Here is a 24,944-nt window from a genome sequence, read left to right as displayed (position 1 = left end):
TCATTCTGTTCACATCTCCACTACCCCAATTTCATAGTAGCAGAGAATTTAAGAGGCTTTGCCAAACTCACAGAGCAAGTAGCAGAATCAGGATTATGAACCCAGAGCCCTGGCCTCCAAAGTGTGTTCTACACGGCACCCCTCAGGTTTGCTGTTGCTCGCATCAGGAATCCCTGGGCTGAAGGAGTTACAGCAGAGCAGAGTGCCTTCCCATTGCACAGATGGGAACACTGAGGCCAACAGCTAGTGGTGATATAGTACCATAAAGTTTGCAGATTACACCAGTGTCATTACACCTCCACAACCCTGTGAGGTGGCTGCTACTGCTCTGCTAACTATTGCAGAGGAGAAAACGGTGACCCAAGGAGATGCAGCCGCCGGTCCAAGTCCACAGAGCTGGTGAGCAGCAGAGATGGCATCCCAGGTCTGGTCCTTACGACTGTCAGTCCAGTGCTTGGTGTTCCACATCCCCTTCTTGGGGCACAGCAGAAATGGTCACCGTGGTGCAGGTGGCCTCCTCCTGCTGCACAGACCCATCTGTGGGCCACCCTGGGGCTCTGAGTGCCAAATAGCGGCTTAGGGGTGGGTGAGGGGTGTGGCAGGGTCTTGAGGTTTCTCTGCCTTGAGTGTTGGGCAGACCCGGGTTTCAGTTCCTCTTGATCACTTGCTGCTGGTGACCTTGGGTGAGGCCCTTGGCCTCTCTGAGCCCCAGTTTAAAGCTACCTCTCAGCATTATTGTGGAGGTAGGAATAATAGAATAAAGCCCCTGGAACATAGCGGGAACCTTATACGTGGGTGGTATTACTTTTCTGTTTCTGGGGAGGGAAAAAGACTCCCCTTCCCCCCGATTCCCTTCATATTGATCTACATTTTCTTTTTTTTCTATAGCAATGATGACTTTACGACTAAGCATTTATTATGCGTGTTGTTCGTTATCTGTCTCCTTCCACTAGGATGTCAATCCGTGAAGTGGGATCTTTGTTTTGGTTACTGTAGTGCCTGGATTGGTCAGAACAGCGCCTGACACCTAGCGGGTACTCAATAAATGTTTGTTGAATGAATGAATGGAATCCACACTATTAATCTATGAAGGGTCCAGTGCAGACTCTTCTTAGCTGGGGGGAGAGATTCACAGCAGGTCACACCCAGGGGGGTGCCACACCCCTCCTCTGGACCTGCTGTGACTCTACCCCACCTGGCCTGGGGATTCCCAAATCTGTTCACACTGTTAGAACAGGCCGGAAGTGACAACAGGCCAGGGACCTCATCCTTAGTGCCTGGTGCTTTTGGGGAACGAACGGGATGGTTTCTGCTCAAAAGACCCTGAGGAGGAGGTGACCTGCTGTTTAAACTACAGGTTTGAAGGAATTATTGTATAGGTTATTATACATCATATATAATATTACGTATACGTACATATGTGTATATACGTGTGTGCACACATTTGGGTGTCAAGCATCTCCCAGGGGCTCCCCCTGGTAGCACGGTGACCCCGCTGCGGGTGGGCAGCCCCGCCGTGGCGGGCAGCCTTGGATACAGGCGGGCCACAGTCCCCTCCTCTGAGTTCCTCCTGCGCCGCCGCCACGTGTGGGCTGGGGAGGGGTATGCAGGGGTGTGGAGGCTGCCACGGCTGGGGAGGCGACCTGGCGCAGCTGGGGCGTCCGGATTGTCCCTCCACGGGCCTGGGGTACCAGGGACGCCGCCGCCTGCGAGGCCGGGGCTCGGCTCTCTCCGCCCACCGTGCGCGGGGCGCAGGCTCCGCGGCGGGGACCGCGCGCTCCTGGAAGCGCCCACCGGCTCCTCCGCGCGCCCAGGCTCCTCGCGGCGCCTCCCGGGCTCCCTGGGCGCCTGCCCCGCCCGCGGCCGCCTCCTCCTCTCCCAGCCCCGCGGCCCCTGCCGCAGTCGCCGGTGGCGGAGCAGCGCCGAGCGCCCAGGTACCGAGCGCGGGCGGGAGCGGGGCCGGCGACCCGGCGGCCGGGTGGGGAGGAGGCGGAGGCGCGGCCGCTGCCCCTCCTCTCCCGCGGGCCGGCCCACCCGGCGCCCGCCGCACGCCGCAGGGGACCGTGTCCGCTCAAGCCCGGGGGGCCCCAGCGCCGGCTCTGAGACCTGCCTTCCCCGCCGAGGGCTTTGCTTTGGCCCGTGGGCCCCGACCCTGCGACCCCAGTGCTAGGGCTCCCGATCTGGCGCCCCCACAAGCCCACCTGCCGCGGGGGAGGTTGCCCCCGGCCTGAGAGCGGCCATTCACCCCCCGCTCTCACCTCCCCGGGGTCCCTGCCCCAGGGAGGCGCCCCTGCCCGGATCTTACCGCCCGCCCCTTCTAGCGGGCTCTGCTGGCACCCATCCAACCTCAAGAGTCCTCTGGCCTCCCCGTCCTCCTGACTTTCCGCCCGCTCCCGCGAGGGCACTCTGCTTCTCAAGTGCCACCTCCCAAACTTCCTACCCGTTTGCGCCGGGTGTCCCTGCCCCAGACCGGAGGACGCCCCTATAACTATACCCTCTCCATCCTCCCCGGGTCGCTGCCCTTGATCTAGCGCCCTGTCCCTATCTTCCCACCTGCTCTCCTGGGGGGTCTGTTCTCACCGACGACGCCCCTCCAGACTCTGCTCCTCCGGGTCCCTCACCCTGTCTTCCCAGCAGTCCTCGGGACCCCTCTCGGGCCTCAAGTCCTCGCCCTCCATCCCCCGCCCCCATGGTCCCAGATCCAGGCCCTGCCAACAACAGCACCCTAGACTCGGGATCGGGGCCGCCGTCGGACCCGGAGGGGAGCGTCTGGGTGGCAGCCGCGCTGTGTGTGGTCATCACGCTGACGGCTGCGGCCAACTCGCTGCTCATCGCGCTCATCTGCACGCAGCCGGCGCTGCGCAACACGTCCAACTTCTTCCTGGTGTCTCTCTTCACCTCGGACCTGATGGTGGGGCTGGTGGTGATGCCGCCGGCCATGCTGAACGCGCTGTACGGGCGCTGGGTGCTGGCGCGCGACCTCTGCCTGCTCTGGGCCGCCTTCGACGTGATGTGCTGCAGCGCCTCCATCCTCAACCTCTGCCTCATCAGCCTGGACCGCTACCTGCTCATCCTCTCGCCGCTGCGCTACAGGCTGCGCATGACGCCCCCGCGCGCCCTGGCGCTGGTCCTGGGCGCCTGGAGCCTCGCCGCGCTCGCCTCCTTCCTGCCGCTGCTGCTGGGCTGGCACGAGCTGGGCCGCGCGCGGGCACCCGCCCCAGGCCAGTGCCGCCTGCTGGCCAGCTTGCCCTTCGTCCTCGTGGCGTCGGGCCTCACCTTCTTCCTGCCCTCGGGCGCCATCTGCTTCACCTACAGCAGGATCCTGCTGGCCGCCCGCAAGCAGGCCGTGCAGGTGGCCTCCCTCACCACCGGCACGGCGGGCCAGGCCTTGGAGACGCTGCAGGTACCCCGGGTGCGCAGGGAGACCTGGGCTTGTGGGATGGAGAGCAGTGAGCAGCCATTGGGTGCCTACTGGGCACCCATCACTTAATACATATACACTTTTTTTTTTTTTGTGAGGAAGATCAGCCCTGAGCTAACATCCATGCCAATCCTCCTCTTTTTGCTGAGGAAGACTGGCCCTGAGCTAACATCTATTGCCAATCCTCCTCCTTTTTTTTCCCCCAAAGCCCCAGTAGATAGTTGTATGTCATAGCTGCACATCCTTCTAGCTGCTGTATGTGGGACGCCACCTCAGCATGGCCGGAGAAGCGGTGCCTCTGTGCGCGCCCGGGGTCCAAACCCGGCCGCCAGTAGCGGGGCGCGTGCACTTAACCACTAAGCCACAGGGCCGGCCCAATACATATACACTTGCTGGCGACCTTCTAGTGGCCATTCCCAGCTCCCACATTTCTTCTAAATTGGACTCAATGCCCCTCTGTCCATGAGACAGCCCCATCAGGTTGTGAGGCAGGCTTCTGGAAGGTAACAGCTGCAAGGGAATTCAGTGTCTCAACTCTCCCCACTTGCTCCTTCCTGATCTTCCCCCTCATGGCAAATGGCACCATCAGTGCATCACACACCAGAAACTTAGGAATAATTTTTCACCCTCATGCTCACCCGATTCATTAGCAGGACCTATTGGTGCTGCTTCCTAAACCCGTGCCCTCTCCAGTGCCACCTTCCTAACACAAGCCACCATCGTCTCTTACCTGGGAGCCTTCGATAGTCTCCTGCTGGCTCCCCCGGCTTCAACACCAGACCCTCTCCTAACCATTTTCTGCACAGGAGCCAGAGCAATTAAAAAAAAAAACTGATCCTGTCACTCCCCTGCTTCAAACCCTTCAGTGGCTCCCGGTTGCTGTCGAGATGAAGAGGAGACCCCTGTCGGGATCTGGCCTCAGGATGCCACCCTGCCAACCTCTCCAGCTCCACCTCCTCCCCCTCCCTCTCTTTGCACCAGCCCCGTGGCCCTTCTGGAGGTTCCCAGAAGGCACCAGACGGACTTCCATGCCAAGGTCTTTGCACTTGTGGTTCCCTCGGCCTGGAGTGCCCTTTCCCCTCGTCTCCGTATGGTCCTCCCTAACGTCCATCACTTTCTTCTTTGTTGTCCGCCCTAATGGATCAAGGGTAGCAACTGCCACACGTCCCCAGGTCCCTCCAGCCCTGATTTCCTGCATTGTTCTCAGCAGCACTTCCCACACCTGACACGTTATATACTTTCCCTTTTCTTTATTTTCTTTATTGCTGATTCCCTCCTACGGGAATGCAAGTTCAGGGAGGGCAGGAACTTCTCTCCCTCGTTACTGCTGTTTTCCCAGCACGTGAAACAGCCCTTGGTACCTCATAAGTGCTCAGTGCACATTGATGGAAGGAATGAAATGTATGCAGGGCTCCACGGAGCCTGGGATGCAACCCCGTTCACATGGCTTCCTTGCTCCCACTCCTTTCAGAGTCAGTTCTTGTACCTGATGGATCCTACGCTCTTTAGCACATTAATTCATTTGCTTGGTAACAAGCATTGAGTACCTACTTTGTGCAGGAGCTGTTCTAGCCTGTGGATGCGGTGATGAACAGGACAGAGAGGGTCCTGCCCTCCTGGAATCTATGTTCTCGTCGGGGAGATGGACATTGATCATGAAACCCTATCATGATGGGGGTTATGGAGCTTATAAGAGGGCTGCCTCACCCAGGGAACATTCAAAATCTATTTGCTGTGCATGTGTTTGCAAACTGAAGCAAAGAAGTCACAAGGAGCCCTAAAACCAAATGCTGGGGGGAGTCTTCCTGGGTCATTTAGGCCGGCACCCTACCTCCCAGGCAGAATGACCCGCGGGCCTCTCAAGCCAGAAACATGTTTATGTTAATACCTCCCACTTTCTGGAAAGCCTTTCCCTTGGTTTGAATGTGGGATGTCAGACCCCGCCACTGCCCTTGCTTCCAAACCACTCAGCTCCTAGGCAAGCCTTCCGTGAGCCCATTTTTCTAATTGCCTGGAAAACTGCCTGCATTTTGGGAATTTGCTTCTAGGATGCTGCCTCCACTCTGGCCTCCTGGGTCATGACCCATTTCCCCAACCTGAGCTGGCCTGCCCTGGAAACCGGGCTTCCAGCCTAGGGGTGGAGGCTCTCTCAGTGACGGGACCTAAAGGAACTGATGAGAATGAACAAAACTTGGGGTGTGTTAGACCTTTTTCCTCCCGTTCCCAGCCCCACTTAGCCCTTAGCTCCCTTCCCCAGTCCAGACTCAGCTTTCCCGTAGAGGGAAGGGAGCTGGGCACAGCTCCCCTGGGGTTGAGAACATGTGAGCTGAGCAGCCTTGGGAATTTTCCTTGTCCCCCTATCCGCCATGTCTGCCTATTTATGTGAATGGGCTTTTGAAAAGCCACCAGTTGGCTCAGTGATTTCAGCCAGACCTTTCTGGCCCCAGGGGCTGTGAGAAAGGGGCCATGCTTGGAGCTGAGGGCTGGGGATGGAGAGAGGGGCATGGGGGTAGTGGTGTCAGAGTGAGATGCTGCGAGGGCAGGAGTGTGTGTGTGTGTGAAAGGTGGGTACGTGCGTGGGGATGGTGCTCATCCTTGGGAAAGTCCAGTATGGGAGCTCAGCCCGACGGAGGGCAGCAGCAGGAGACCAGGCTGGAGGTTTCTGCCTACCCAGCCTCTTTCTCTCTCTGCCAGGACTCCTGTGTCTCTGTGGTCCATAGCTCTCTCCCCATTGTCTTCCTCTGTACCTCATCTTTCTCCCTTTCTCCCACCCCTCTGTCCTGCAGGTCCATCTCTCCCCATTCTCTTCCTTCCTTCTGCTTCCCCCTATCTTTCTCCCCCTTCTTTCCCATCAGTTTCTCCTCCTTCCCTCCTCCCCACCCTCTCTCACCCAACTATGCATCATTCTGTCGACGATCCATCTTCCCTTCCGTCTCTGCTTCCTCCTCCTCAGAGGAGGCTGTGATCACAGAAATATCTCGGAGCTGGAGGAGGGGCTGAACTGGGGAGAGCGTGTCAGAGGATCAGTGCTGAGCACGGCAGGCTTGGCTGCTGCTCTGAACGAGGCGGCCTGGTGCAGCCAGGGCTGGGCGTGGGAGCTCGTGTGTCCGGCTGGTCATGGGTTCAAATTCTGCCTCCTTTCCATCACAGCCGGATGACTCTGGACAAGTCATTTCACCTCCCCGTACCCCAGGGGTAATGCTATTTATCACATGAGGGTGTTTGAAGAATCAATGAGATACTATTTTTAGACCTGGCGCTCAACATATGTTAGTTCCTCTTCTTTCCTCTTGGTGCTAAAATATATGGTTCTAGGAAGCTCACTCCTTTGAGCCTTTCTAGGGGGAAAAAACCACCATTGCTGTCACCAGCAGTGTCACCACCATTATCAAAGAGCTAAGTTGGACACTCATAACAATAAGCAGCAACAACAACAACAACGATAGCTAACACTATGTTGCTTAGTATGCACCAGGCACTGTTTGAGTAACTTTCTGTATATTATCTTATTTAATCCTTACTACAATCCTACAAGATAGATACCATTATGACTGTCATTTTACAGATGACAAAGCTGAGGCACAGGGAGGCGAAGTTCCTCGCTTAAGGTCACTCAGCTCGTTAGTAACAGAGCCACGATTTGAAGCCAGGCCGCCTGGCTCCACAGTCTGCCCTGTAACCCTCACACAATGATTGGATGATCATAGACGTTTTAAATCACACAAGGGAATACATAAGCACACTTTATAATAAAAATTCAACAACAGATGGCTGGCCCCGTGGCTTAGCGGTTAAGTGCGTGCGCTCCGCTGCTGGCGGCCCGGGTTCAGATCCCGGGCGCGCACTGACGCACCGCTTCTCCGGCCATGCTGAGGCCGCGTCCCACATACAGCAACTAGAAGGATGTGCAGCTATGACATACAATTATCTACTGGGGCTTTTGGGGAAAAAAAAATTCAACAACAGAGATAAAGTAAAAGACCCCTCCAACCTCCGTCCAATCATCTTCCACTCCAAGGGACACTCTCATCATTTAGGATATGTCTTTCTGGTCCTTTCTATGGGGTTACATATTTGTTTACATACCCAAAGAAACTAAGTATTTGGTGTACTTTTTTAAACAAACGGAATCTTGCGGTATCTATAGTTTTGCAATGTGCCATTATCACTTATTAATACGTCTTGCAGATCTTTCCATCTGATTCATTCTTTTAAGCATCTGTGTGGTGTTCTATAGTGGGGATGTACTGTGGTTTATTCAGTCATTCTCCTTTTGATGGACATTTAGACCATTTCCGATTTTTCCCTGTCATGAATAGTGCTGTGGTGCACATTCTTGTACACGCTGGGTGTTTACAGACACAGGAACCTGTAAGTGGAATTGCCTCCTGGAAGGGCGCTGCCAATTTGTCCTCCAGGCAGCTGTCCTCTGACAGTGACACATGCCATGGACATGTATAAGGGACATGCAAACAACAGAACGTGGCCGTGAGGGGCCATGGGGTGGCCACAGGGCAGAGGGAAGTGGCGAGGGTGAGGCTGGCCTCAGCCAGACCTCAGGGCATGGCTGGTGCTTGCCATTGGCTTCTGCCCCATGAGGGCCTCTCAGTCATGGTGGTGGGGTTTCTGGAACCCAACCCTTACTGTGGCCTGAGGATTCCACCCCCAAAAATGGAAGCAGCATGGCGAAGTGGAAAAAGTGCAGTTTCTGGAGCCAGAAATGACTTTGAATCCCTGACTCAACACTTACCTGCTGTGTGACTCCTGGCAAGTCATTTTGCCTCTCTGAACCTCATCTGCAAAAAGGGTGTAATAATACCTGCCTTCCATAAAGATTGAATGACAGAATGAATATCAAATGCTGATGCACAGAAGTGCTCAATAAATGGGAATGATGGTGCTGATTTGGGGTCAGTTGAGGTGTTTGGTTTGAGGCCTTGTACTGGCTCAATGTGATCTGGAGAAGGTCCCCTATCCTCTCGGAGCCTCAGTTTCCTTCTCTCTTCTCTCTTGCCTGTGTTCTTGGGTCAACTCTCTGGCAAGAAGAGGAGAAAGGAAAACACAGGGTTCTTCCTGGGAAGACTAAAGAAGGAAATTCAGGTCATCTTTATCTCCTTCTCTGGAGCCCCCTCCCTGATGATTGCCCTCAAGATATCTCCCCAAGTGTCTCAGTTCCCCAGCGCCCCAGAGCTCTCACAAGGTCAGGGCTTCTCCTGTCACCAGGGGTCAGAGGGGTTCCTGTATGAGTGGGCCTGCTAGAGACAATGGCTCCCCTCCCCTGTTGTCTATCCCTGTGGACGGCAGCAATTCGAAGGCATGGCAGATCTTAGGAGATTCTTTTGGGGAAGTAGGAGCCTCTTCCTCCAGGCTGACCATAGTGGGGCCGTAGAGTCCACTCTGGAGGAGAGAAAATTAGAAGAGGAAAGAGAGAAGCAGATCCTCCTCTCCTCCCTTGCTACAGTGTGGTGAGTCAGAGCATTTGTCCTGACACCTGTGCTACTTTGACTGAGCCCGAGCTGCTTGCAGAAGGACCGGGCTCCGAAGGATGCTAACATTTCCCTAACCTCATACACATACCACTGGGCCAACATCAGGGATACATGTATTGTGCACTTACTCTATGTGGGGCACTGTGCATGCATTTAGTATCCACAGCCTCACGGCAACTCCATAAGCTGAGTGTTGTTTCTCCCATTTTACAGATGTGGAAACAGAGACTCTCTCAAGATCAGAGTGAGTAAGTGGTAGGGGCATGATCACTTGTCTTAAAAGCCCAGCTCTTGCCTCTGCACAATGCTGCCCCAAGACAAAGGGGAGAAATCAAGGGACTCTGGCTGCTCTTTGTGAATTTGTCCTTGATATTTGTCTAACCAGCTTTCACCTGGATAAACACATTGAGAGGTGGGAGTTACAGTGTGCTTTGTCTCCCCCTTCCTGCCCACTGCCATTCCAGAATCAGGACCCCTGACCTATAGAAAGATGGCATGAAGCTGGGGTTTCAGCACCATGGACAGGACACAAAGACTGGCTACCCTGCGGAGGTGGGGAGAGAGGAGCGGACTGCAAGGGGAGCTCCTGCCCATGAGAGCTGGGTGGAGGTTTGGCTTTGTGCTCTGTGGGGCTGACACATCTTCTTGGCTTTGCCTCCTCCGCCCCCTTTCCATCTGCGGAGGTTGCTTGGGAATCTGGTTCCCTTCCTGCCTCCTCCTGACTCTTTCATCTCCCCATACCCAACCCCCCACTGGCTGCCTCAGGAACTAAGCTGGACTCGCACGCAGTTTAGGAGATGTTGGCAGCATCCTTGGTTTTCAAAGCCCAGGCGTGTTCCCAGGCCGCACACACACCTTCACATAGTTCAATGAATTGTGCACACCTCTGCACACTGATATTTACTTAAGTTGTAAGCGTAGGTGGGGCTCACTTTGTGTAAATTGAATGTATGAAAATCCAAATTGACTATAACACGTGGTTTAGAGGAGGGCTTCACGTCTCAGCTTTCACGGACCTCTAGGGGCTTCATGGATGGACCTCAGGGTGATCTCGGAACCCCCCGGAAGTGTGGGAATTTTTTTTCTTCTACGTATATGTGTGTGTGTGTAAAAATTTATAAGCTTTTTGTTTTCTGGGGAGAGGTTTGTACATTTCATTAGATTCACAAGGGGCTCATGACGTTGAAAAAGTTAAGAGAACCACTGGGCTAAAGGATCATCTGGTTCAGAGAACCTTTTAATGTTTTGGGACTGCCGGTCACCAACTTGTAAAGCCAAAGTCTCACCTCCTCATGCCCATGTCCCCCTTCCCATGGCTCCGTGGAGCAACTTCCACATCTTCCTTGTCTCCCCCGCTCCTGCTCTGGAAGTTCACATTTGGGAATGGGGGGTGTCTGCTAGTCCACAGTGTAATTTGAGTTGTAAGATGCAAAGGTCACTAGTACCCCTGGTAATTTATAATAGATTTCATTGCAAACATTTGCTCTCTGCACATGTTTTCAAAAAAGCACTTTATTTTGTGGAGCATGAGGGTAATGGCACAGGCAAAACCATTACTCCAAAATACGAAGAGAATCCATATACACAGAGATTGCCAAGCTCTGGACGGCAACAGGGCCTCTTTTGTCAAGCACTGTTCAACTGCAAGTAATTCTTGTAGCTCCAAAAGCTTTGGGAGGTGCCGGGGCCCATGGTCATGTGTGTCGGCCGTGTTGAGGGCTGTCCTTGGCAGGAGGGTAGGTCTTCTGAACTGTTTGATTTGTGTTGCTCTGTCTCGCTGCACTTCCTAGAGCCCCTTGTGAAGTGTTGGGTTAGGGTCAGGGCTCAGTGCAGGACCAGGATCAGGGCTCAGTCTATTTCTGGGTCAGGGCTCAGTCTGGGGCTAAGGTTGGGCTCAGTCTGGTCCAGGGTTGAGGCTCAGTTTGAGACCCTGGTTACACAGAGCTCAATTTATGGTAGGGATCAGGGCTCAGTCTGGGACCATGAGCAGGGCTTGGTTTACTGCTGATGTCAGGGCTTGGTCTGGAGCCAGGGTCGAGGTTCAGTCTGGAGTCAGAGTCAGGCCTCAGTCTGGGACTACAGTTGGGGCTCAGCCAAGGATCAGGGCTCAGTTTATTGCTGGTACTAGGGCTCAGTCTAGAATTAGGATCAAGGCTCAGTGTGTGGCCAGGATCAGGGTCAGACTGGGGCTCTTTCTCACCTGACTCATGTGACCCTCCTTTCTGCAGGTACCCAGGACCCCACGCCCAGGGGCGGAGTCGGCTGACAGCAGGCGTCTGGCCACCAAGCACAGCAGGAAGGCCTTGAAGGCCAGCTTAACTCTGGGCATCCTGCTGGGCATGTTCTTTGTGACTTGGCTGCCCTTCTTTGTGGCCAACATAGTCCAGGTAATGCCACCGTAGGGGGCAGGGGAGTCCAGGCCTTGCTGGGGAGGCCCCGAACCCCACCCCAGCTCCAACACGGAGCGAGATGCAGGGAGGGAGATGCGGGGAGGGAGGAGGTCGGGCTGCCTCTCGTGGTGGATGAGTTTGTGTGTGTCTGTCCCATCCATGCTGGGTGGGGTGGTCTGCGTCCCTGCTCCGGACCAGGCGTGACACACCCCATCCCTCCAGGCTGTGTGCAGCTGCATCTCCCCAGGCCTCTTCGACGTCCTCACGTGGCTGGGATACTGTAACAGCACCATGAACCCCATCATCTACCCACTCTTCATGCGGGACTTCAAGCGGGCCCTGGGCCGGTTCCTGCCGTGTCCCCGCTGCCCCCGGGAGCACCAGGCCAGCCTTGCCTCCCCCTCCATGCGAACCTCTCACAGTGGCCCCCGGCCAGGCCTGAGCCTGCAGCATGTTCTACCATTGCCCCTGCCCCCGGGCTCGGACTCTGACTCGGGCTCGGGGTGCTCCTCAGGCCTGCAGCTCAGGGCCCAGCTGCTGCTGCCTGGAGAGGCCGCCCGGGACCCCCTGCCACCTGCCAGGGCCACTGCCACGGTCAGCTTCTTCAACATGGATCCTGTGGAGCCCGAGCTGCGGCTGCGTCCGCTTGGTACCCCCACTAACTGATCCAGGCTTGGAGCTGGTCGGCGGGGAGTTGGACTGGATGGAACCAAGTCCCTGAGGCCTTGGACCAGCTCTTGGCTAGGCCAGGAGGCTGCAGGTCTCCTGGGAGCCCTCTGAGCTCCAGTGGGGTGCACTGAACCAGCCCCCACTGCTCACTCCAGGTCCCGTACGTAGAGGGGCTGGCTCAGAAACGGTTTTCTCCAGGATGCTCCATTGCCGAGTGCAACTTGTGGGTGTGTGAGGAGGATGGTTGGAGGACTCTGGGAGTGGTGAAAAGGACCTCTTGGTGCAGATTAGGATGAAGACAGTCATCTCCTTTGCACAGTCTATCAGACTGCGGGGGAGGAACGCCTCTGTCTGCACAGATGGATTCGTGCAGGGCTGACTCCCTCGCTCCTCCAAGTGCAGTTCACGGGCCATCAGCATCAGCATCCCTGGGAGTTTGTGCACACCTCTGCCCCACCCCAGGCCTGCCGAGTCAGAATCTGTGTGTTAGCAAGATCCCCAGGTGACTGGCGTGCACATTATAGTTGAGATGTGCTGGCTTGGAGGACCTTTAACCCTGAGGATGATTTGCTGGAGTCTGTGGACCGGCCAGCCCCTCGGGATGTATGTGGCTGTGCAGAAACACACCTGAGCCTGGGAGTCAGGCAGGCAAATTTGAGTCTCTGCTCCCCTACTTCCTGGCCCTTGCACAGGTTACTTAACCTCTCTGAGCCCGGTATTCCACACAAAAAATGGGGTAACGATGCCTGCCTTGTTGTGTCATGAGAAAGAGGACAGCGTGTGGAAGGCTCAGCACCTGGCAGGTGGCCAGTAGGTGGTACCTGCTCTTGTTGTAACTCCGGGCCATCCAGCCCCCTGGCCTATGGCCGCAGGCCAGGAAGGGCTCTTTGTTCCCACTGCCTTTTCCATCTTCCTCCTCCTCTCCAGCCCCGGCCGAGACTCCCATCACCTGACCCTGGCTCCCCCACTCCTTGCTTTAATATGGGGCGGCCCCATCCCAGCTCCGGGGCTGCTGCATTGCCTCTCCCGGGGGCAAGGGGGCTGCTGGTGGTTTCCTGCTCAACATCTGGGACGAGCATTCCTCTACCCTGGCTTCCCTGGATCTAGAAGGGAACCAGCTGATGGGGTCAGAACCAGCCCTCTGCCCCACTTCCCCTAGCCTTCCCTGGGTCAGTGAGGGAAACGGGAGTGGTGGCCACTTGGGTCAGAAGAGTTGAAGAGGAGCTGTCCTGGCGTGGGGTGGTGCCTTTGGGCAGGCAGGCAAACCCTGGCACAGGGGCCTGGGTTTTTTGAGGGGAGACTCTTGGAGTTTACTTGCTTTAGGTTCCTTTCCAGTCTGAGGTTTTTCCTACCCGCCACCCTGCCACGTTCCATCAACCCAGACTCCAGGGGGCCCTCCACTGCAGCCTGGCGCTCTCCTTGGTGCTGATCAGACGCAACCCCGGCCCTGGCCACTGGCTGCAGAGGGGCCATGGTGCTCGCTGGGCCTTTTCCTCTGTCCCCAGGCCTGCCTGACTGGACTCTCAATACACGGCTGAAGGCAGTGACTGGTGTGGACTGGATTCACTGGAGGGGCCACTCGGGCTGAGGAAGCGGCTGGGGAAGTGGGAAGAGACCCTGGACACAGGGGTCCTGAGTTCTGGTCCAGACTCTGCCCCTAATTTGCTTTGGGACCTCAGCAAAGTCATCTCCCCTCCCGGGGCCTCCGTTTCCCATGGGTGACGTAAGCTGTCTAGACTCATAGCCACGGGAGTTCCGCAAATCTTCGTTGATTGAACAAATACATATACCCCCGAGGACCGGCTCAGCTCCAACATTCCAATTCCTCCTGCCTCCCCCTCCCTGCTGCCTCCTCCAGAGCTTGTCAGTACTTTCTCCGCCTGGGCCTTGATCTCCCCATCTGCACAATGGGGAGAATTACCTCCGGCCCCGTCACTCAGGGACAGCGGGAGGAACAAAGGAGAAGGTTCCCATGGACGCAGACACAGCGGTTAAGAGCTGGGGCTCTGGAGGCAACTGACTGGAGTTTGAGACTGACCATCTGTGTGACCTTGAGCAGGTTACTCAACCTCTCTGGGCCTCAATATCTACAAGCGTAAAATGAAGATGATAATAGTACCCACCTCACAGGGTTGTTGTGAGGGTCCGCTGAGACACTCCACGTAAGCACTCTGTACGTGGTAAATACTCAATAAGTGGCAGCGATTGTTATTCTTTATTATTATAATCATCATCAGCTCTGTTCCTGCTACAGGAAATCCTTCCTCTGTATAATTCATTCCTATCACCAGGCCCAGTTCTCACCCACAGTGCATGCTGATGCAGCATTTATGCACCATGCTCTGTTATAATTATATCCAGGGCCGCCACGTAGCACAACTTCAGGGGGTGCCTTTCACAGTACGTCTATGTGATTGATGCCCCTACAGTTGTGCAGTGCGCAGCCTGCATGGCTGTATGTGGCAGATCAGATTGGATCTCCCTAGGGTGGAGAGAGTAAGCTGTCCGCTCCCCACCTGCGCCTGCTCCGTAGCAGTGCCTGTGGGCTGGCGGGCAGCCCTGGAGGGGACGGAAGAGCGGGGGGAGAGTGGCGGTGGAGCCTCAGGCCCCAGAGAGCTCCCGGACCTCCTGATGGACAGCCCGATCCCACACTGTGACCTGGAGTACAGGAGCCCACGCCTGCTGGAGTCCTGGGGCTCTAACTGGGCTGGTCGGCTTTGCAGGGCACCGGCCTTTCTTCCCCGGGGAGGGAACCCTGTGTCCCTGCAATTCCCCCTCCTTTCAATCCCAATGCCTTCAGCTTAGGAAAGGCACCGGCGGCAATTCCTCAGAGCTCCTGCGGGAAGCTGACGGAGGGGGTCGGAGAACGCCGCACACAGCAATCTGGGAAGACGGCTCGAGTGCCCTTGTGGGGTCAGTCCAGCCCGGGGCAGGGCCCCTGGGTCTCGCTGGCACAGTCGGGGCAGCCCAGTGGGTTGGGGCCCACACCATGGCTGCAGGCCGGGGGGCTCTCAGTGGGGCTGGCAGCAGCAGCAAGGGAGGCCCCTTCAGATTGGTCCAGCCCTGTTGGCACCTGGGTGTGGCTGGGGTCAGCGGCTGTGGCCACTTTGGGGGTGTCTCCGGGAGCAGGACCCCGGGTCTGCCCATCCTGGGGGGTGGTCTTGTCTGAGGTGGTGGCGGCTGCTGCCTGGCGAGGCTCCTCTTGGGGGAGGCTGCCTGGGGCCAGCGAGAGCCCCTTTTCGTCCCAGCCTGGCTTGGTGCGGATGCCCACAGCCTTCAGGATGACGTCCATCTGCTTGGCGTAGTCCAAGTGGCCGCTGACCTGCAGGTGGACAGGGAGTGAGGCCACAGTGGGTGGGCAGGGCCTGGCCCTCCCCAGGGCCCCAAGCCAAGCTCCTGGGCCTCGCCCTCTCCCAACAAGCACCAACGCCATGGCTGAAGCTCTCAGTGACCCTGAAATCCAGGGTGGGGTGGGCAGCTGCTAGGTCAAGGCTGCTCTAGAATTCATTAAACAAAGAGGAAGGGAGTTTCTCTACAAAATCCGGGTCCTCTGGGGGCAGGAAGGCATCTCCCGACAGACAGAAAGTTGGAGTGGAGTTCTCATTCTCTGCCTGAGCTTCAGGTTATAGCGGAAGGGCTCTGCTGCTCACCAGCTCTGGGACTCGGCAAGCCCCTTATCCCTCTGACCTCCACTTGCCTCACTGTAAAGTGGGGACGATAAGAGGAGCTACATCAGAGGGTTGCCCTGAGGATTCCCTCGTGAAAAGCTCCCGGACTGAAAATAGACTCATGGCACAGACTGCAAGGTACCTTCTACAATTCACTCTTCCTCTTTTCTCTCAGTCTTAAGAACTCCAGTTTACAGCTGGGTAGATTCCCAGCCTCCCTTGCAGCTAAGTGTAGCACTGTGACAAGTTCTGGCCAATGAGATGAAGCAGTAGTGTTCTGTGTTGCTCCTTAGAAGTCTCTTTAAAAGAGGGAGTGCTCTTCTTTTGCCCCTAGTTCCTCTTTCCTGCTGGCTGGAATTCAGACATGATGGCCAGAGCTTCAGCAGCCATCTTGGGCCATGAGCTGGCTCACTAAGAATGGCAGAGCAGCAAGACAGAGGGGATTTTGACCCCTGAAGACTGTGGAGCCACCATACCAGCCCTGAACGGCTTATTCTGGACTCTTCTTAATGACAGCATCAACTCGTGTGTTTAAGCCATTTCAGCTGGGCCTCTGTTATACGGACCTGAATCTTCACTAAGACAAGGGCCAAGAACTCAGAAGTGCCCACTCCCATCCTCAGAGAATAGAGACACCCCCATTTTTGTGCTGGGATGTGTCAGTGAGTAAAGAGTACGGGTGTGACTGAATGCCCGATGCGTAACTGTAATAACGGACAGTGCCCGACAGAGCACCCTTAATACAGCATAGAAAATGAACTTATTGGATGTCCTCCTTTGACAGTGTTGGCTGCCAACTGTAGATGAAGAAATTGAGCCACAGAGAGGTAAGGTGACTTGCCCAAGGTCATCCAGCTAAAAAGTGTCAGAGCTGGGATTTGAATCCAGGCCTGTTCTCTTCATAGGAAATCAGTCGGAGAGGGGGGGACTTTAAAAATCATTCTTGTGTTACAGATGAGGAAAGTGAAGCCCAGAGAGGGGCGGTGGTTTGTTTAATGACACACAGCACGTGAAGAGCAGAGCCATGTGCCACGTGCTCGAGACGCTGTGCGGAGGCTGCTGAGCTCAGACCTGCTCCCTGAAACGGAGCCTCGTGCCCTCCCCAGCCAGTCCAGGGGCCTGCGTCAGTGCCAAAGGCAAGCACGAGACGGAACGTTGCAGGCTTAAGGGAAAAGTTTTTGTTTAAAAGATGACAGGAAAACACTGGGGAGGCTGGTGCTGGGAATCTTAGGCAACAGCACGAAGGCCGGCTGGTAACATATGCGTTTCCATTTGAATCACAAATCACACGGGGTTATTCAAGTGATTTCTCGAGAACACAAAAAGACAATTCCCTGTGCAGTTTTGCTATTTTCTCAGAACCAGAACCTGCCTACTTCTTGTTCCTTTTTTTATAAATGATTTTAAACAGTGTGAAAATACACACCTGTATACACACACAAGGGGTTCAGAGCGCAGGTCAAGGTGGGGCAGCCTCCTTGCACAGAGGGTGGACATTAGTGGCTGCTTGGCACCAGAAAGAACCTAAGTTTGGATCAGAGAAATGGGGGTTCCAGCCTTGGCTTTGTCTCTTACTCGTGACTGGGCGAGTCCGTACGATGTCCTGAACCCTAGCCTCCCATCTGTAAGATGAGGATCAAGACACCTTCCTGGAATGTCTGCTACAAGGAGTTCAAAGGTCTGGCACTTTGCAGAAACTCAGTACATGTTACCTCTTACTATTAAGTTCCATATATGACCCAAATGCTTTTATTGGACATTACCCAATTAGAATTTGTGATACCCACTTCATGGGGTTGGTGGGAAGAAATAATACATACAAACCACAAGGCACGTGCCTGGCATATAGGAGGTGCTCCATAACTATGAGTTCCCTTACCTTAGTTTCCTTGGAAGGGGGAATAGAGGGTAGGGGGTTAACTGGACTGATCCATTTGGGAGCCCAAGATGGCTGCTGAAGCTCTAGCCATCACGTTTGAATTCCAGCCAGCAGAAACCTAGATCCACAGGGACAAACAAGCATTGCCTCCCTATACCTTTTTGATGTTGAGGGGCTGGTGTCAGGGCTGGTGGAGGCCAGGAAAGAAGGGAGGAGTTTGTGGCCACTGGCTACAGCTGATTCTAGACGGAAATTCCACCATGCTACTGTCCTAGAATGGTCCAGGACTCAGCCAACCCTAGTCCCTGAGCTGCCATTATGCAAAGACCCACGGGGAGGACTCGCTGGCAGAGTTCCAGGTTTACAGTCAGCCAGAGGCACGGGAGAGTGGGGTGAAAACAGCAGGTGGGAAGAGAACCTCTCTGAGCCGTGGAAAGCTCTGGCATGGCTGATGTTAGATGAAGATTTCAGCCCCTGACCATCTCCCTGGCGGTCTTGATTGAAATCTGCCACCTGCCTGGATACACGCCAATGTCCCTGTGCTGGGAAGCCTTCCGTGACCTCCCCACACTGAACGCTGAGTGACAGCGCTCAGCACACCCCACCGTCCTCGTCTGCTCTCTCAAGTGTGTTCTCTGATGCACTGTGAGCTGGGGGACCACTTCTATGTCACCTCTGCTGCCCACCGGTGCTCAGCGCTACCAGACGCACGCGGTATGAACAGGCCTCAGCACTTCCTGCTTCCTGCCTCGCAAGACACCTTGACCCGCCCAAATGGGGCGGCTGCCACCCCCTGAGGTCTGCCCAGCAACGCCTCCCAAGCCTATCGGGCCCCTTCGACTTCCTTTACCTCTCGGGCCTCAGTTTCCTCATCTGTAAAACGGGGCTGATAAAGACACCTGCACACACGGGCTGGTTGTGAGGATTCAACGAGATGACAACGTGACAAACCTATCGGCCCCGAGTTAGAGGCTGCTGACCCGGAGCCACAGGGACGTGTGGGCGCAGGCAGCAGAACGCGGCGCTGAGACCTGGGCTCTGAGGCGGGATCCCCAGGTTCACCCGGCTCTGCCACTCAATGCAGGGTCCCCTCCTGCAGCCTCAGTTTCCACATCTGTACAATGGGCTTATTATCCCTGCTCCCTGGACCGCTAGGAGCGTCAGAGGACCTAAGATCTGTACAGCTCGTGGAGCAGTGCCTGGCACACACTGACTATTGCTGCTGTTGTTATTATTATTATTATTGTCTATTCTGTGCCATGCCCTGTGCTAAGTTCTAGAAGCCAGCTGTCTTGCCCTGGGCTGGGTCTCTGCCCCCAGAAGCCTTGTGAGTGGGTACCCAGGGTGGCAGACTCTCCGCCCCCTGCAGCCCCGTCCCCACACAGGAGGGACTGAAAGGCAGGGGGGCGGCCCGGCCTCCGTCTGCTTCATTCACCCCGAGACGCCCCTGTCTGTCACAGGGCCGGCCCCTTGCTCACTCCCGGCTGAGGCCTATCCTGAGATCAGGGCCACCGCAGACCCTGGGGGGGCTGATGCTGGGATGATTCACGCAGGGCCCCGCCCGCTCGGAGCAGCAGGGAGAAAGCAGGTCCCGTGGGTCTCTGCCCTGAGCCAGCACAGGGCCGCGGTGCTCCCCCAGCAGCAATGGGAACTCGCGCCAGCAACCTCTGCTCCAGCAAGAATTCTCAGAGAAAACAGGAGGGCGGCACAAAAGCAACGCTAATTACCCCTAATCACCCAGAAGAGGAAAGCACTGCTTTCTGTGAGGTGCTCCTAATGTGATAAAGAGCTATTATTAGGCAAGAGCTGGGAAGCTGCCACGAAGGCAGTCTGAGGAGGGAGAGACGTCACCCAAGCTGCAGAAGACCTGAAGGGGGGGCAGGAGCAGGAAAGGAGGGCCTAGACGCGCTGCCCTGGCAGCGCGGTGATTCCCCCCATTTCACAGATGATGAAACTGAGGCACAGAGAGGTTAAGTAACTAGCCCAGGGCCACACAGCCTGTATACCAGTGGCAGAGCCTGGATCTAAGCCAGGCCTCTCCGATGCCAAAGGCTGTGCTTTTCCCATCGTATCCAGTCAGGGGCTTCCTGGGGCAGAAACTGGTTCTTGCGAGGGCTTTGTGGCATTTAAACCGAACGATCATTTAGAAGGAAATTGTAGCTGTTCCTTGTCACATTTGATTCTTCTGGTTGAGGGAGACTTTTAGGGTGGAGGGGCACAAAGTCACTTCTCCCCTGCCCCCTCAGGTACAGAGACCCTCAAATAGGACAGAGACCCCTGGCCACGGGTCACGAGGCACTGTTGTGAGTCCTGTGGGTTCCTGGTGTTGTTACCCAGTGGCCCCCTCCCACGGGGCGGTGACAGCACAGGCTCTGGACCTGGTTTCCGAGTCCAGATCTGACTCTCTGGCTATGGAAGTCCATTCTCCAAAGTCTCCGTTTTCCAGTCTGTGATTCGGGGATGCCTAGTACCTACCATACGGGGTTGTTGTGAGGTTTCCATCCTAGGGAGCAAGTGATCAGGGATAAAGATGACCTAAAAATCCTCCCGTGGCTCCAGGGCTAGAAGCTCCTATCTGTCCTGGGAGGACGTCTCCAACCAGGAGCGACCAGTTTCATCTGTGGATGAGTCTAGAAACTCCTCTTATTCTTGGGCCAACGCCAGCCCCCTGAACTGCCAGTTAGGAAGGCAGGGGGCTGCTTCATGTTCCTCCGGCGGGTTCGGACTCTGTGCTAGGGTCCTGGGAGTTTCAGGGAGTGAAGATACCAGTGAGGACGAGCTGGCCCCAGCAACATGGCGGCAGGCGGAGGGAGAGGCCCAGGGGACCTCGGGGCAAGGACACGGCCGAGAGCTTCAGCAGCAGCAGTGCTGACAAGTGCTGGTGTTCCGTGTTAGTGCTTGAACTCCCCGATGCTCCCTTCAGCCCAAACTTGAGCCCAGCGTCAGCTGTGCCGGGGGCGGGGGTGGAGGGTCGGGTCGTTGGGGAGGCTGCTGGTGAAGCTGAGGGGAGGCGCCAGGGTCCTCCAGCGTGCCCCCCGCCGGGGATTCTCAGATGCCCAGGGAGGGGTCTGGGCCGTCTGCTTTCAGGCGGGCTGGTGCAGCCGGGTGAAACTGCCCTTCTGTGGGACCCGGGGAAACTGATGACGCTTGGGGAGCGCTCGGTGCTTGAGAAACGGCAGCCACAACGTCATAACTGGAAATCAAGGTTCTCGTTCTCACGGGCCCCTCGCATCACAAGGATTTTCCTTGGCTGAGGTCTGCTCGTGGATGTAGCTGCAGCTCACCGCCCTCACCTCTCGGTAGCAGCCCCTCTCCCACCGTTCCTCACGTCCGCCTGAGCAGGGGCCATGCCCGCTGGCTTCAGTCCTGGATGTGAGTCCTGCTCTGCCGTGTTCCCGCTGTGTGACCCTGGGCAAGTCCCTTAGCCTCTCTAGGCCTCAGTGTCCTCATCTATACAATGGGGACACTGCTGCCTGCAAAAGGCTCAGGGCAGAGCTGGGCATGGAGTGCGCGTCCACACGTGGAGCTATTAAATCTCTATGATGCGCACATGGCAGGTGGATGAGGTTCTTTCAGGCCCAAAATGAGGATCTGGAAACTCATGTTAGGTTTGTGTGGCCGCCCAGGCGGGCCTCTCCCACTCCACTCCCACCAAGAATTCTTTTTAACCTCCTGCACCTGTGGCCCAGCCTAGTCTTGGATGCAAGAAGCCCTGGGGAGAATGTCTACAATGCAGACTTGCAGGCTCCGCTCCTAGGACTGATTTAGAAGGTCTGGGCAGCAGGGCCCGGGGACCTGCGTCTAAAATAAGCTCTCCAGATGATTCTGAGGTGGGAGGCCTTGGAGCACACTTTCCCTGCTCTGTATCCCACAGTTTCACAGCCTGGCAATCAGGTGCCTCTGCTGTGGTCCAGCCGGAATCCCCCCACCTGCATTCTTGTGGCTCTGGTTACTTCTGGGGAAACAGACTGTCCTGACTCGGGATCTGGGCTGGGGGAGGGGTGGGGAGTAGTGGGAGGAGGGGTGGGGAGTAGTGGGAGGAGGAGAGGGGAGTAAGGGGAGGAGTGGAGGAAGGGCAGTAATGTAGGGGCAAGATGCTGGGCCCTGGAGGTTTCAATCCAGGCTATTAGTGCTAGTTGTGTGATAGGAACTTTCTGAGCCTCAGTTTCCCTAATCTGTGAAGTGGGGACAATAATCCTGCCCCAGATGCTGCATGAGGATGAGAGATAATGTGTGTATAGGGCCTGGTGACAAAGCCCAGCACAAAGATGGTGCCTGTAAATAGGAGTTACCTCTTCCCAAGCAAATTCTTATGATCCCCCTCCCGCGGGGCACAACGGGCCGGGGTCGCTGGGCTGGAGTGACGCGGCGTCCCCACTGCAAAGCCAGAGCCCCAGGAGGGACAGGGGATACTCACGACGGAGGACAGGTCCACGTTCTCCACCCTCCTGTCCTGCAGCAGCACGGGCTGCAGGCCGGCGACGCGGAGCTGCGCCGAGGACGTGCGGTACACGAAACTCAGCAGCCAGTCCCCCCTGCGGTGGGAGAAGGGGGCAGCCGTCAGCCTTGGGGGCCCGAGCACAGGGACGGCCCGCCCGGCCCTGGGGAAGCCTGGTGGGACGGGCGCTTCTGTGGGAATCCAGGGCCCCGACTGCACCCGTGGAGGGACACGGTGGCAGCAGCTGCTGACACTTTGGGAGCGCCACCCGGGGCCACGGGAGCTCCAGGAAGGCTGTGTGTCTTGCTCCCTGCTGGGACCCTGAGCTGAGGACAGTGCCTGGCAAGCCCCGGGTGAGTATGGGTTGAATGAATGAATGAGGACACGGGACGAAGTTCTCCACAAGTCGGCATGTTGCTCAGGAGAGCTGCTCTCAGCTCGGGGTGGGGGTGGGGTTCCCAGCTCCCTGGGGTGGCTGGCCCAGGGCTCCTGGGAAAAGAAAGAAAGGCAGCAGGGGGTCCTCCTGCGGGGGCGGACCGTGGGGAGCTGGCGGCCACCACGCTCTGGGGTCTAGGTCCCCCACCTGTCTGTGAGCTGGAGCGACCAGCTCTGCCTTCTGCGTCAGGCCCGGCCCAGCCTGCGGGTCTCCCTGCCCTCGCCATCTCGGAGGAGGCGAGCGTGGCCCCCCAGACAGGTCCCCGCCCTGGGACACTCCTCCACTTCCATGGGCTGGGAACCCCACTCCCTGCACCCCACCCCCAGCCAAACATACCCCTCCACTATCGAGAGAAAATCTCCTGGGCCCTCTTCAGGTGCAATGAGCGCCGTCCACGGAAGACACGGTCTGGGGGGCCCGGGAGAGAGCCTCCCTCTCGAACCCCTGAACTCTGTCCTGGGGTTAAGCGGGGCCTCGCCACTCGGCAAGTCCAGCACGTGAACGTTTCTGTTCTCCCCTCTGCATCCAGGACTTAAATCCAATTTAGCACATCTGGCCGTCTTTTATTTAGACCAATTCCAACTCCGGTTTGCGTGGCAACTTGAGTCCATTATTTTTGTGCGCTTGTTTGAAAGAAGGGCCCCCTCACTGCCACGTGGCGGGGGGTGCGGGCTGAGAGCCAGGAGTCCCCGCCTGCCCATGTGACCTGCTGTGTGACCACAGGCAAGTCCCCCGAGCCGTCTGGGACCTGGGGTGTGGGGGTGCTCTCCAGGATCCCTCTCTGGTTTCTGGCCACATGGGCACCTGTGTGCTTGCCACCCTGGAAGCCCCTAGAAGGATGGGGGCCCAGAGTTAGGGGCCCTCTACGGATCCTCTGCTGTGAACCAAACTGAGTTCATCAGCCCGTCCTTTTCCACTATCATCCGCCCAGTCCTCAAGCAGAAACCAGGACGTGGTGCCATGTCTTAGGCACCCCGCCCCCTGTGGCCAGCTTACCAAAGTCCTGCTGATTCTTATCACCCCCGCCCCCCACGCCTGTCCCTTCTGCTCCAGCCCTCAGTTCAGGTGACTCCCCCACCCCCCATACCTGTCCTGTCTGCTCCAGCCCTCAGATCAGGTATCCCCACCGCCCCCCACACCTGTCCTGTCTGCTACAGCCCTCAGATCAGGCGACCCCCTGCCCCCAACACCTGTCCCTTCTGGGGGCTCCAGCCCTCAGATCAGGTATGCCCCCCCGCCCCACATGGACGAACACAGTGGCCTCCTCCCCGCTCTCCCTGCTCCCGGCCTCGCCTCCCTCGAGCCACTGCGGCCTTCCTTAAGCACCCATCTGACCAAGGCTCTCCCCTCTTAGAAGCTGGCCATGACTCCCACAGCCTACAGGTTTTCTCTTTTAGAAAATTCCTAACTCTCTCCAGAGAGCAACACTTGCAAGTCCCAGTGATTATCTTAACATTGAGGGCCCAAGCAGCACTGTCTCTAGGAACGAGGGCTAAGGGGAGAAGAAGGGAGATTAACTCAGGATGTTGTACTGAACTAATCATTAGACTTGTGTGCATCAAATCCTGGGTGTGAGGGTGGTCGGTGAACATTTCTGGTGTAGATAATTACAAATGAGCAGTCAGCAGCGTCCCTTCCAAATGATTTCCGACACAATTATGACAACACTCTACTTAAAATGTTAATTGCACTTATTTACACACATTTAGGGAAAGAACAGGAGTGTATGTTTGAAGGTTCCATATCCCCTTAACTGTGCTGGGCCAACCACAGGGCCTTTGCTGGCATTCAAGACCCTTCTGTCTCTGGCATCTGCCTCTCTCGCCTGGGGTGGGCCCTGAGCCCACGCTCGGGACCACACAGAGCCAGGTTCAAGTCCCGCCTTGTCAATGACTAGCTGTGTGACCTTAGGCAAGTCGCCTGACCCCTCTGAGCCTCAGTCTCCTCACTGTCTTACCTCCCAGGATGGGTGGGGACATACACTGAGATGGGGCACACTACGCACCCGTGCTCACACACTGAGTGCTCAGGAAGCATCGGGCACAATTATACCCCCCGCCCAGGGCCCTCATGTGGTGTGGCCTCTCTTGCTTGGCCTGATCTTCCAGTCTCGGATGGGCTCTATCCATCCTTTCAAAATTCAGCTGGGACGTCACCTCCCCCAGGGATGGGGGGAGTGAGCCCCCCCATCCCACCGTGTGCCTGGTAAACGCTCCTTCTGTGACGTTCGTCACGTGTCCTCCGTGTGTCCGATCCTGGGTCTTTTTCCTTTTCTGGGCAGAGAGCTCCCTGAGGGCAGGACTGCGCCTCAGTCCTGTGTCCTGTATCCTGAGCCGACTCAGGAAGTCCCCGGGGGGGGGGGGGGGGACCAGCAGGCCACGCCTCAGCGGCCCTCCGGGACAGGCTGATGCACAATTCCATCACTGAACCCTTCCTTCACTGCCACGGGGCCAGTCCAAGGCCGTGCCCTGGCTACTCACAGGCCTGAAGCCACTCAAGGGCTGGGGACCTCCCTGCTCCTCCTGTCATCATCCTGTCCCCGCACGGTACCTGG

General features: G+C 56.7%; 2 protein-coding genes across 3 annotated transcripts in view; one reads left to right on the top strand and one right to left on the bottom strand.

The window, feature by feature from the left end:
- The first annotated feature begins 2,689 nt into the window (after window positions 1–2,689).
- On the top strand, window positions 2,690–11,966 carry HTR6 (5-hydroxytryptamine receptor 6). The gene is made up of 3 exons (XM_004425657.3): window positions 2,690–3,403; window positions 11,139–11,297; window positions 11,523–11,966. The coding sequence occupies exons 1-3, from the start codon at window positions 2,690–2,692 to the stop codon at window positions 11,964–11,966; spliced, it is 1,317 nt and encodes a 438-aa protein (XP_004425714.1).
- TMCO4 (transmembrane and coiled-coil domains 4) overlaps window positions 10,406–24,944 on the bottom strand; it is a 102,777-nt gene continuing 88,238 nt past the window's right edge. For both annotated transcript variants that reach the window (XM_087446686.1, XM_087446684.1), the window contains 2 exons: window positions 21,934–22,051; window positions 10,406–15,291 (listed from right to left, as the gene is read on the bottom strand). In XM_087446686.1, coding sequence (XP_087302812.1) covers window positions 14,884–15,291; window positions 21,934–22,051 — 526 coding nt within the window. In that variant the 3' untranslated portion in view covers window positions 10,406–14,883. The remainder of the gene's footprint in view (window positions 15,292–21,933; window positions 22,052–24,944) is intronic.

The sequence above is a fragment of the Ceratotherium simum genome, chromosome 22, assembly GCF_057802395.1.
Source record: "Ceratotherium simum simum isolate JZ-2026a chromosome 22, ASM5780239v1, whole genome shotgun sequence".
NCBI lineage: Eukaryota > Metazoa > Chordata > Mammalia > Perissodactyla > Rhinocerotidae > Ceratotherium > Ceratotherium simum.
This window is presented reverse-complemented; position numbering and strand designations above follow the sequence as displayed.

Coding starts and splice junctions, on each gene's coding strand:
- HTR6 (XM_004425657.3), top strand. CDS start 2,690: ATGGTCCCAGATCCAGGCCCTGCCAACAACAGCACCCTAGACTCGGGA. Junction 3,404..11,138: donor AGGCCTTGGAGACGCTGCAG/GTACCCCGGGTG, acceptor TCCTTTCTGCAG/GTACCCAGGACCCCACGCCC. Junction 11,298..11,522: donor TTGTGGCCAACATAGTCCAG/GTAATGCCACCG, acceptor CCATCCCTCCAG/GCTGTGTGCAGCTGCATCTC.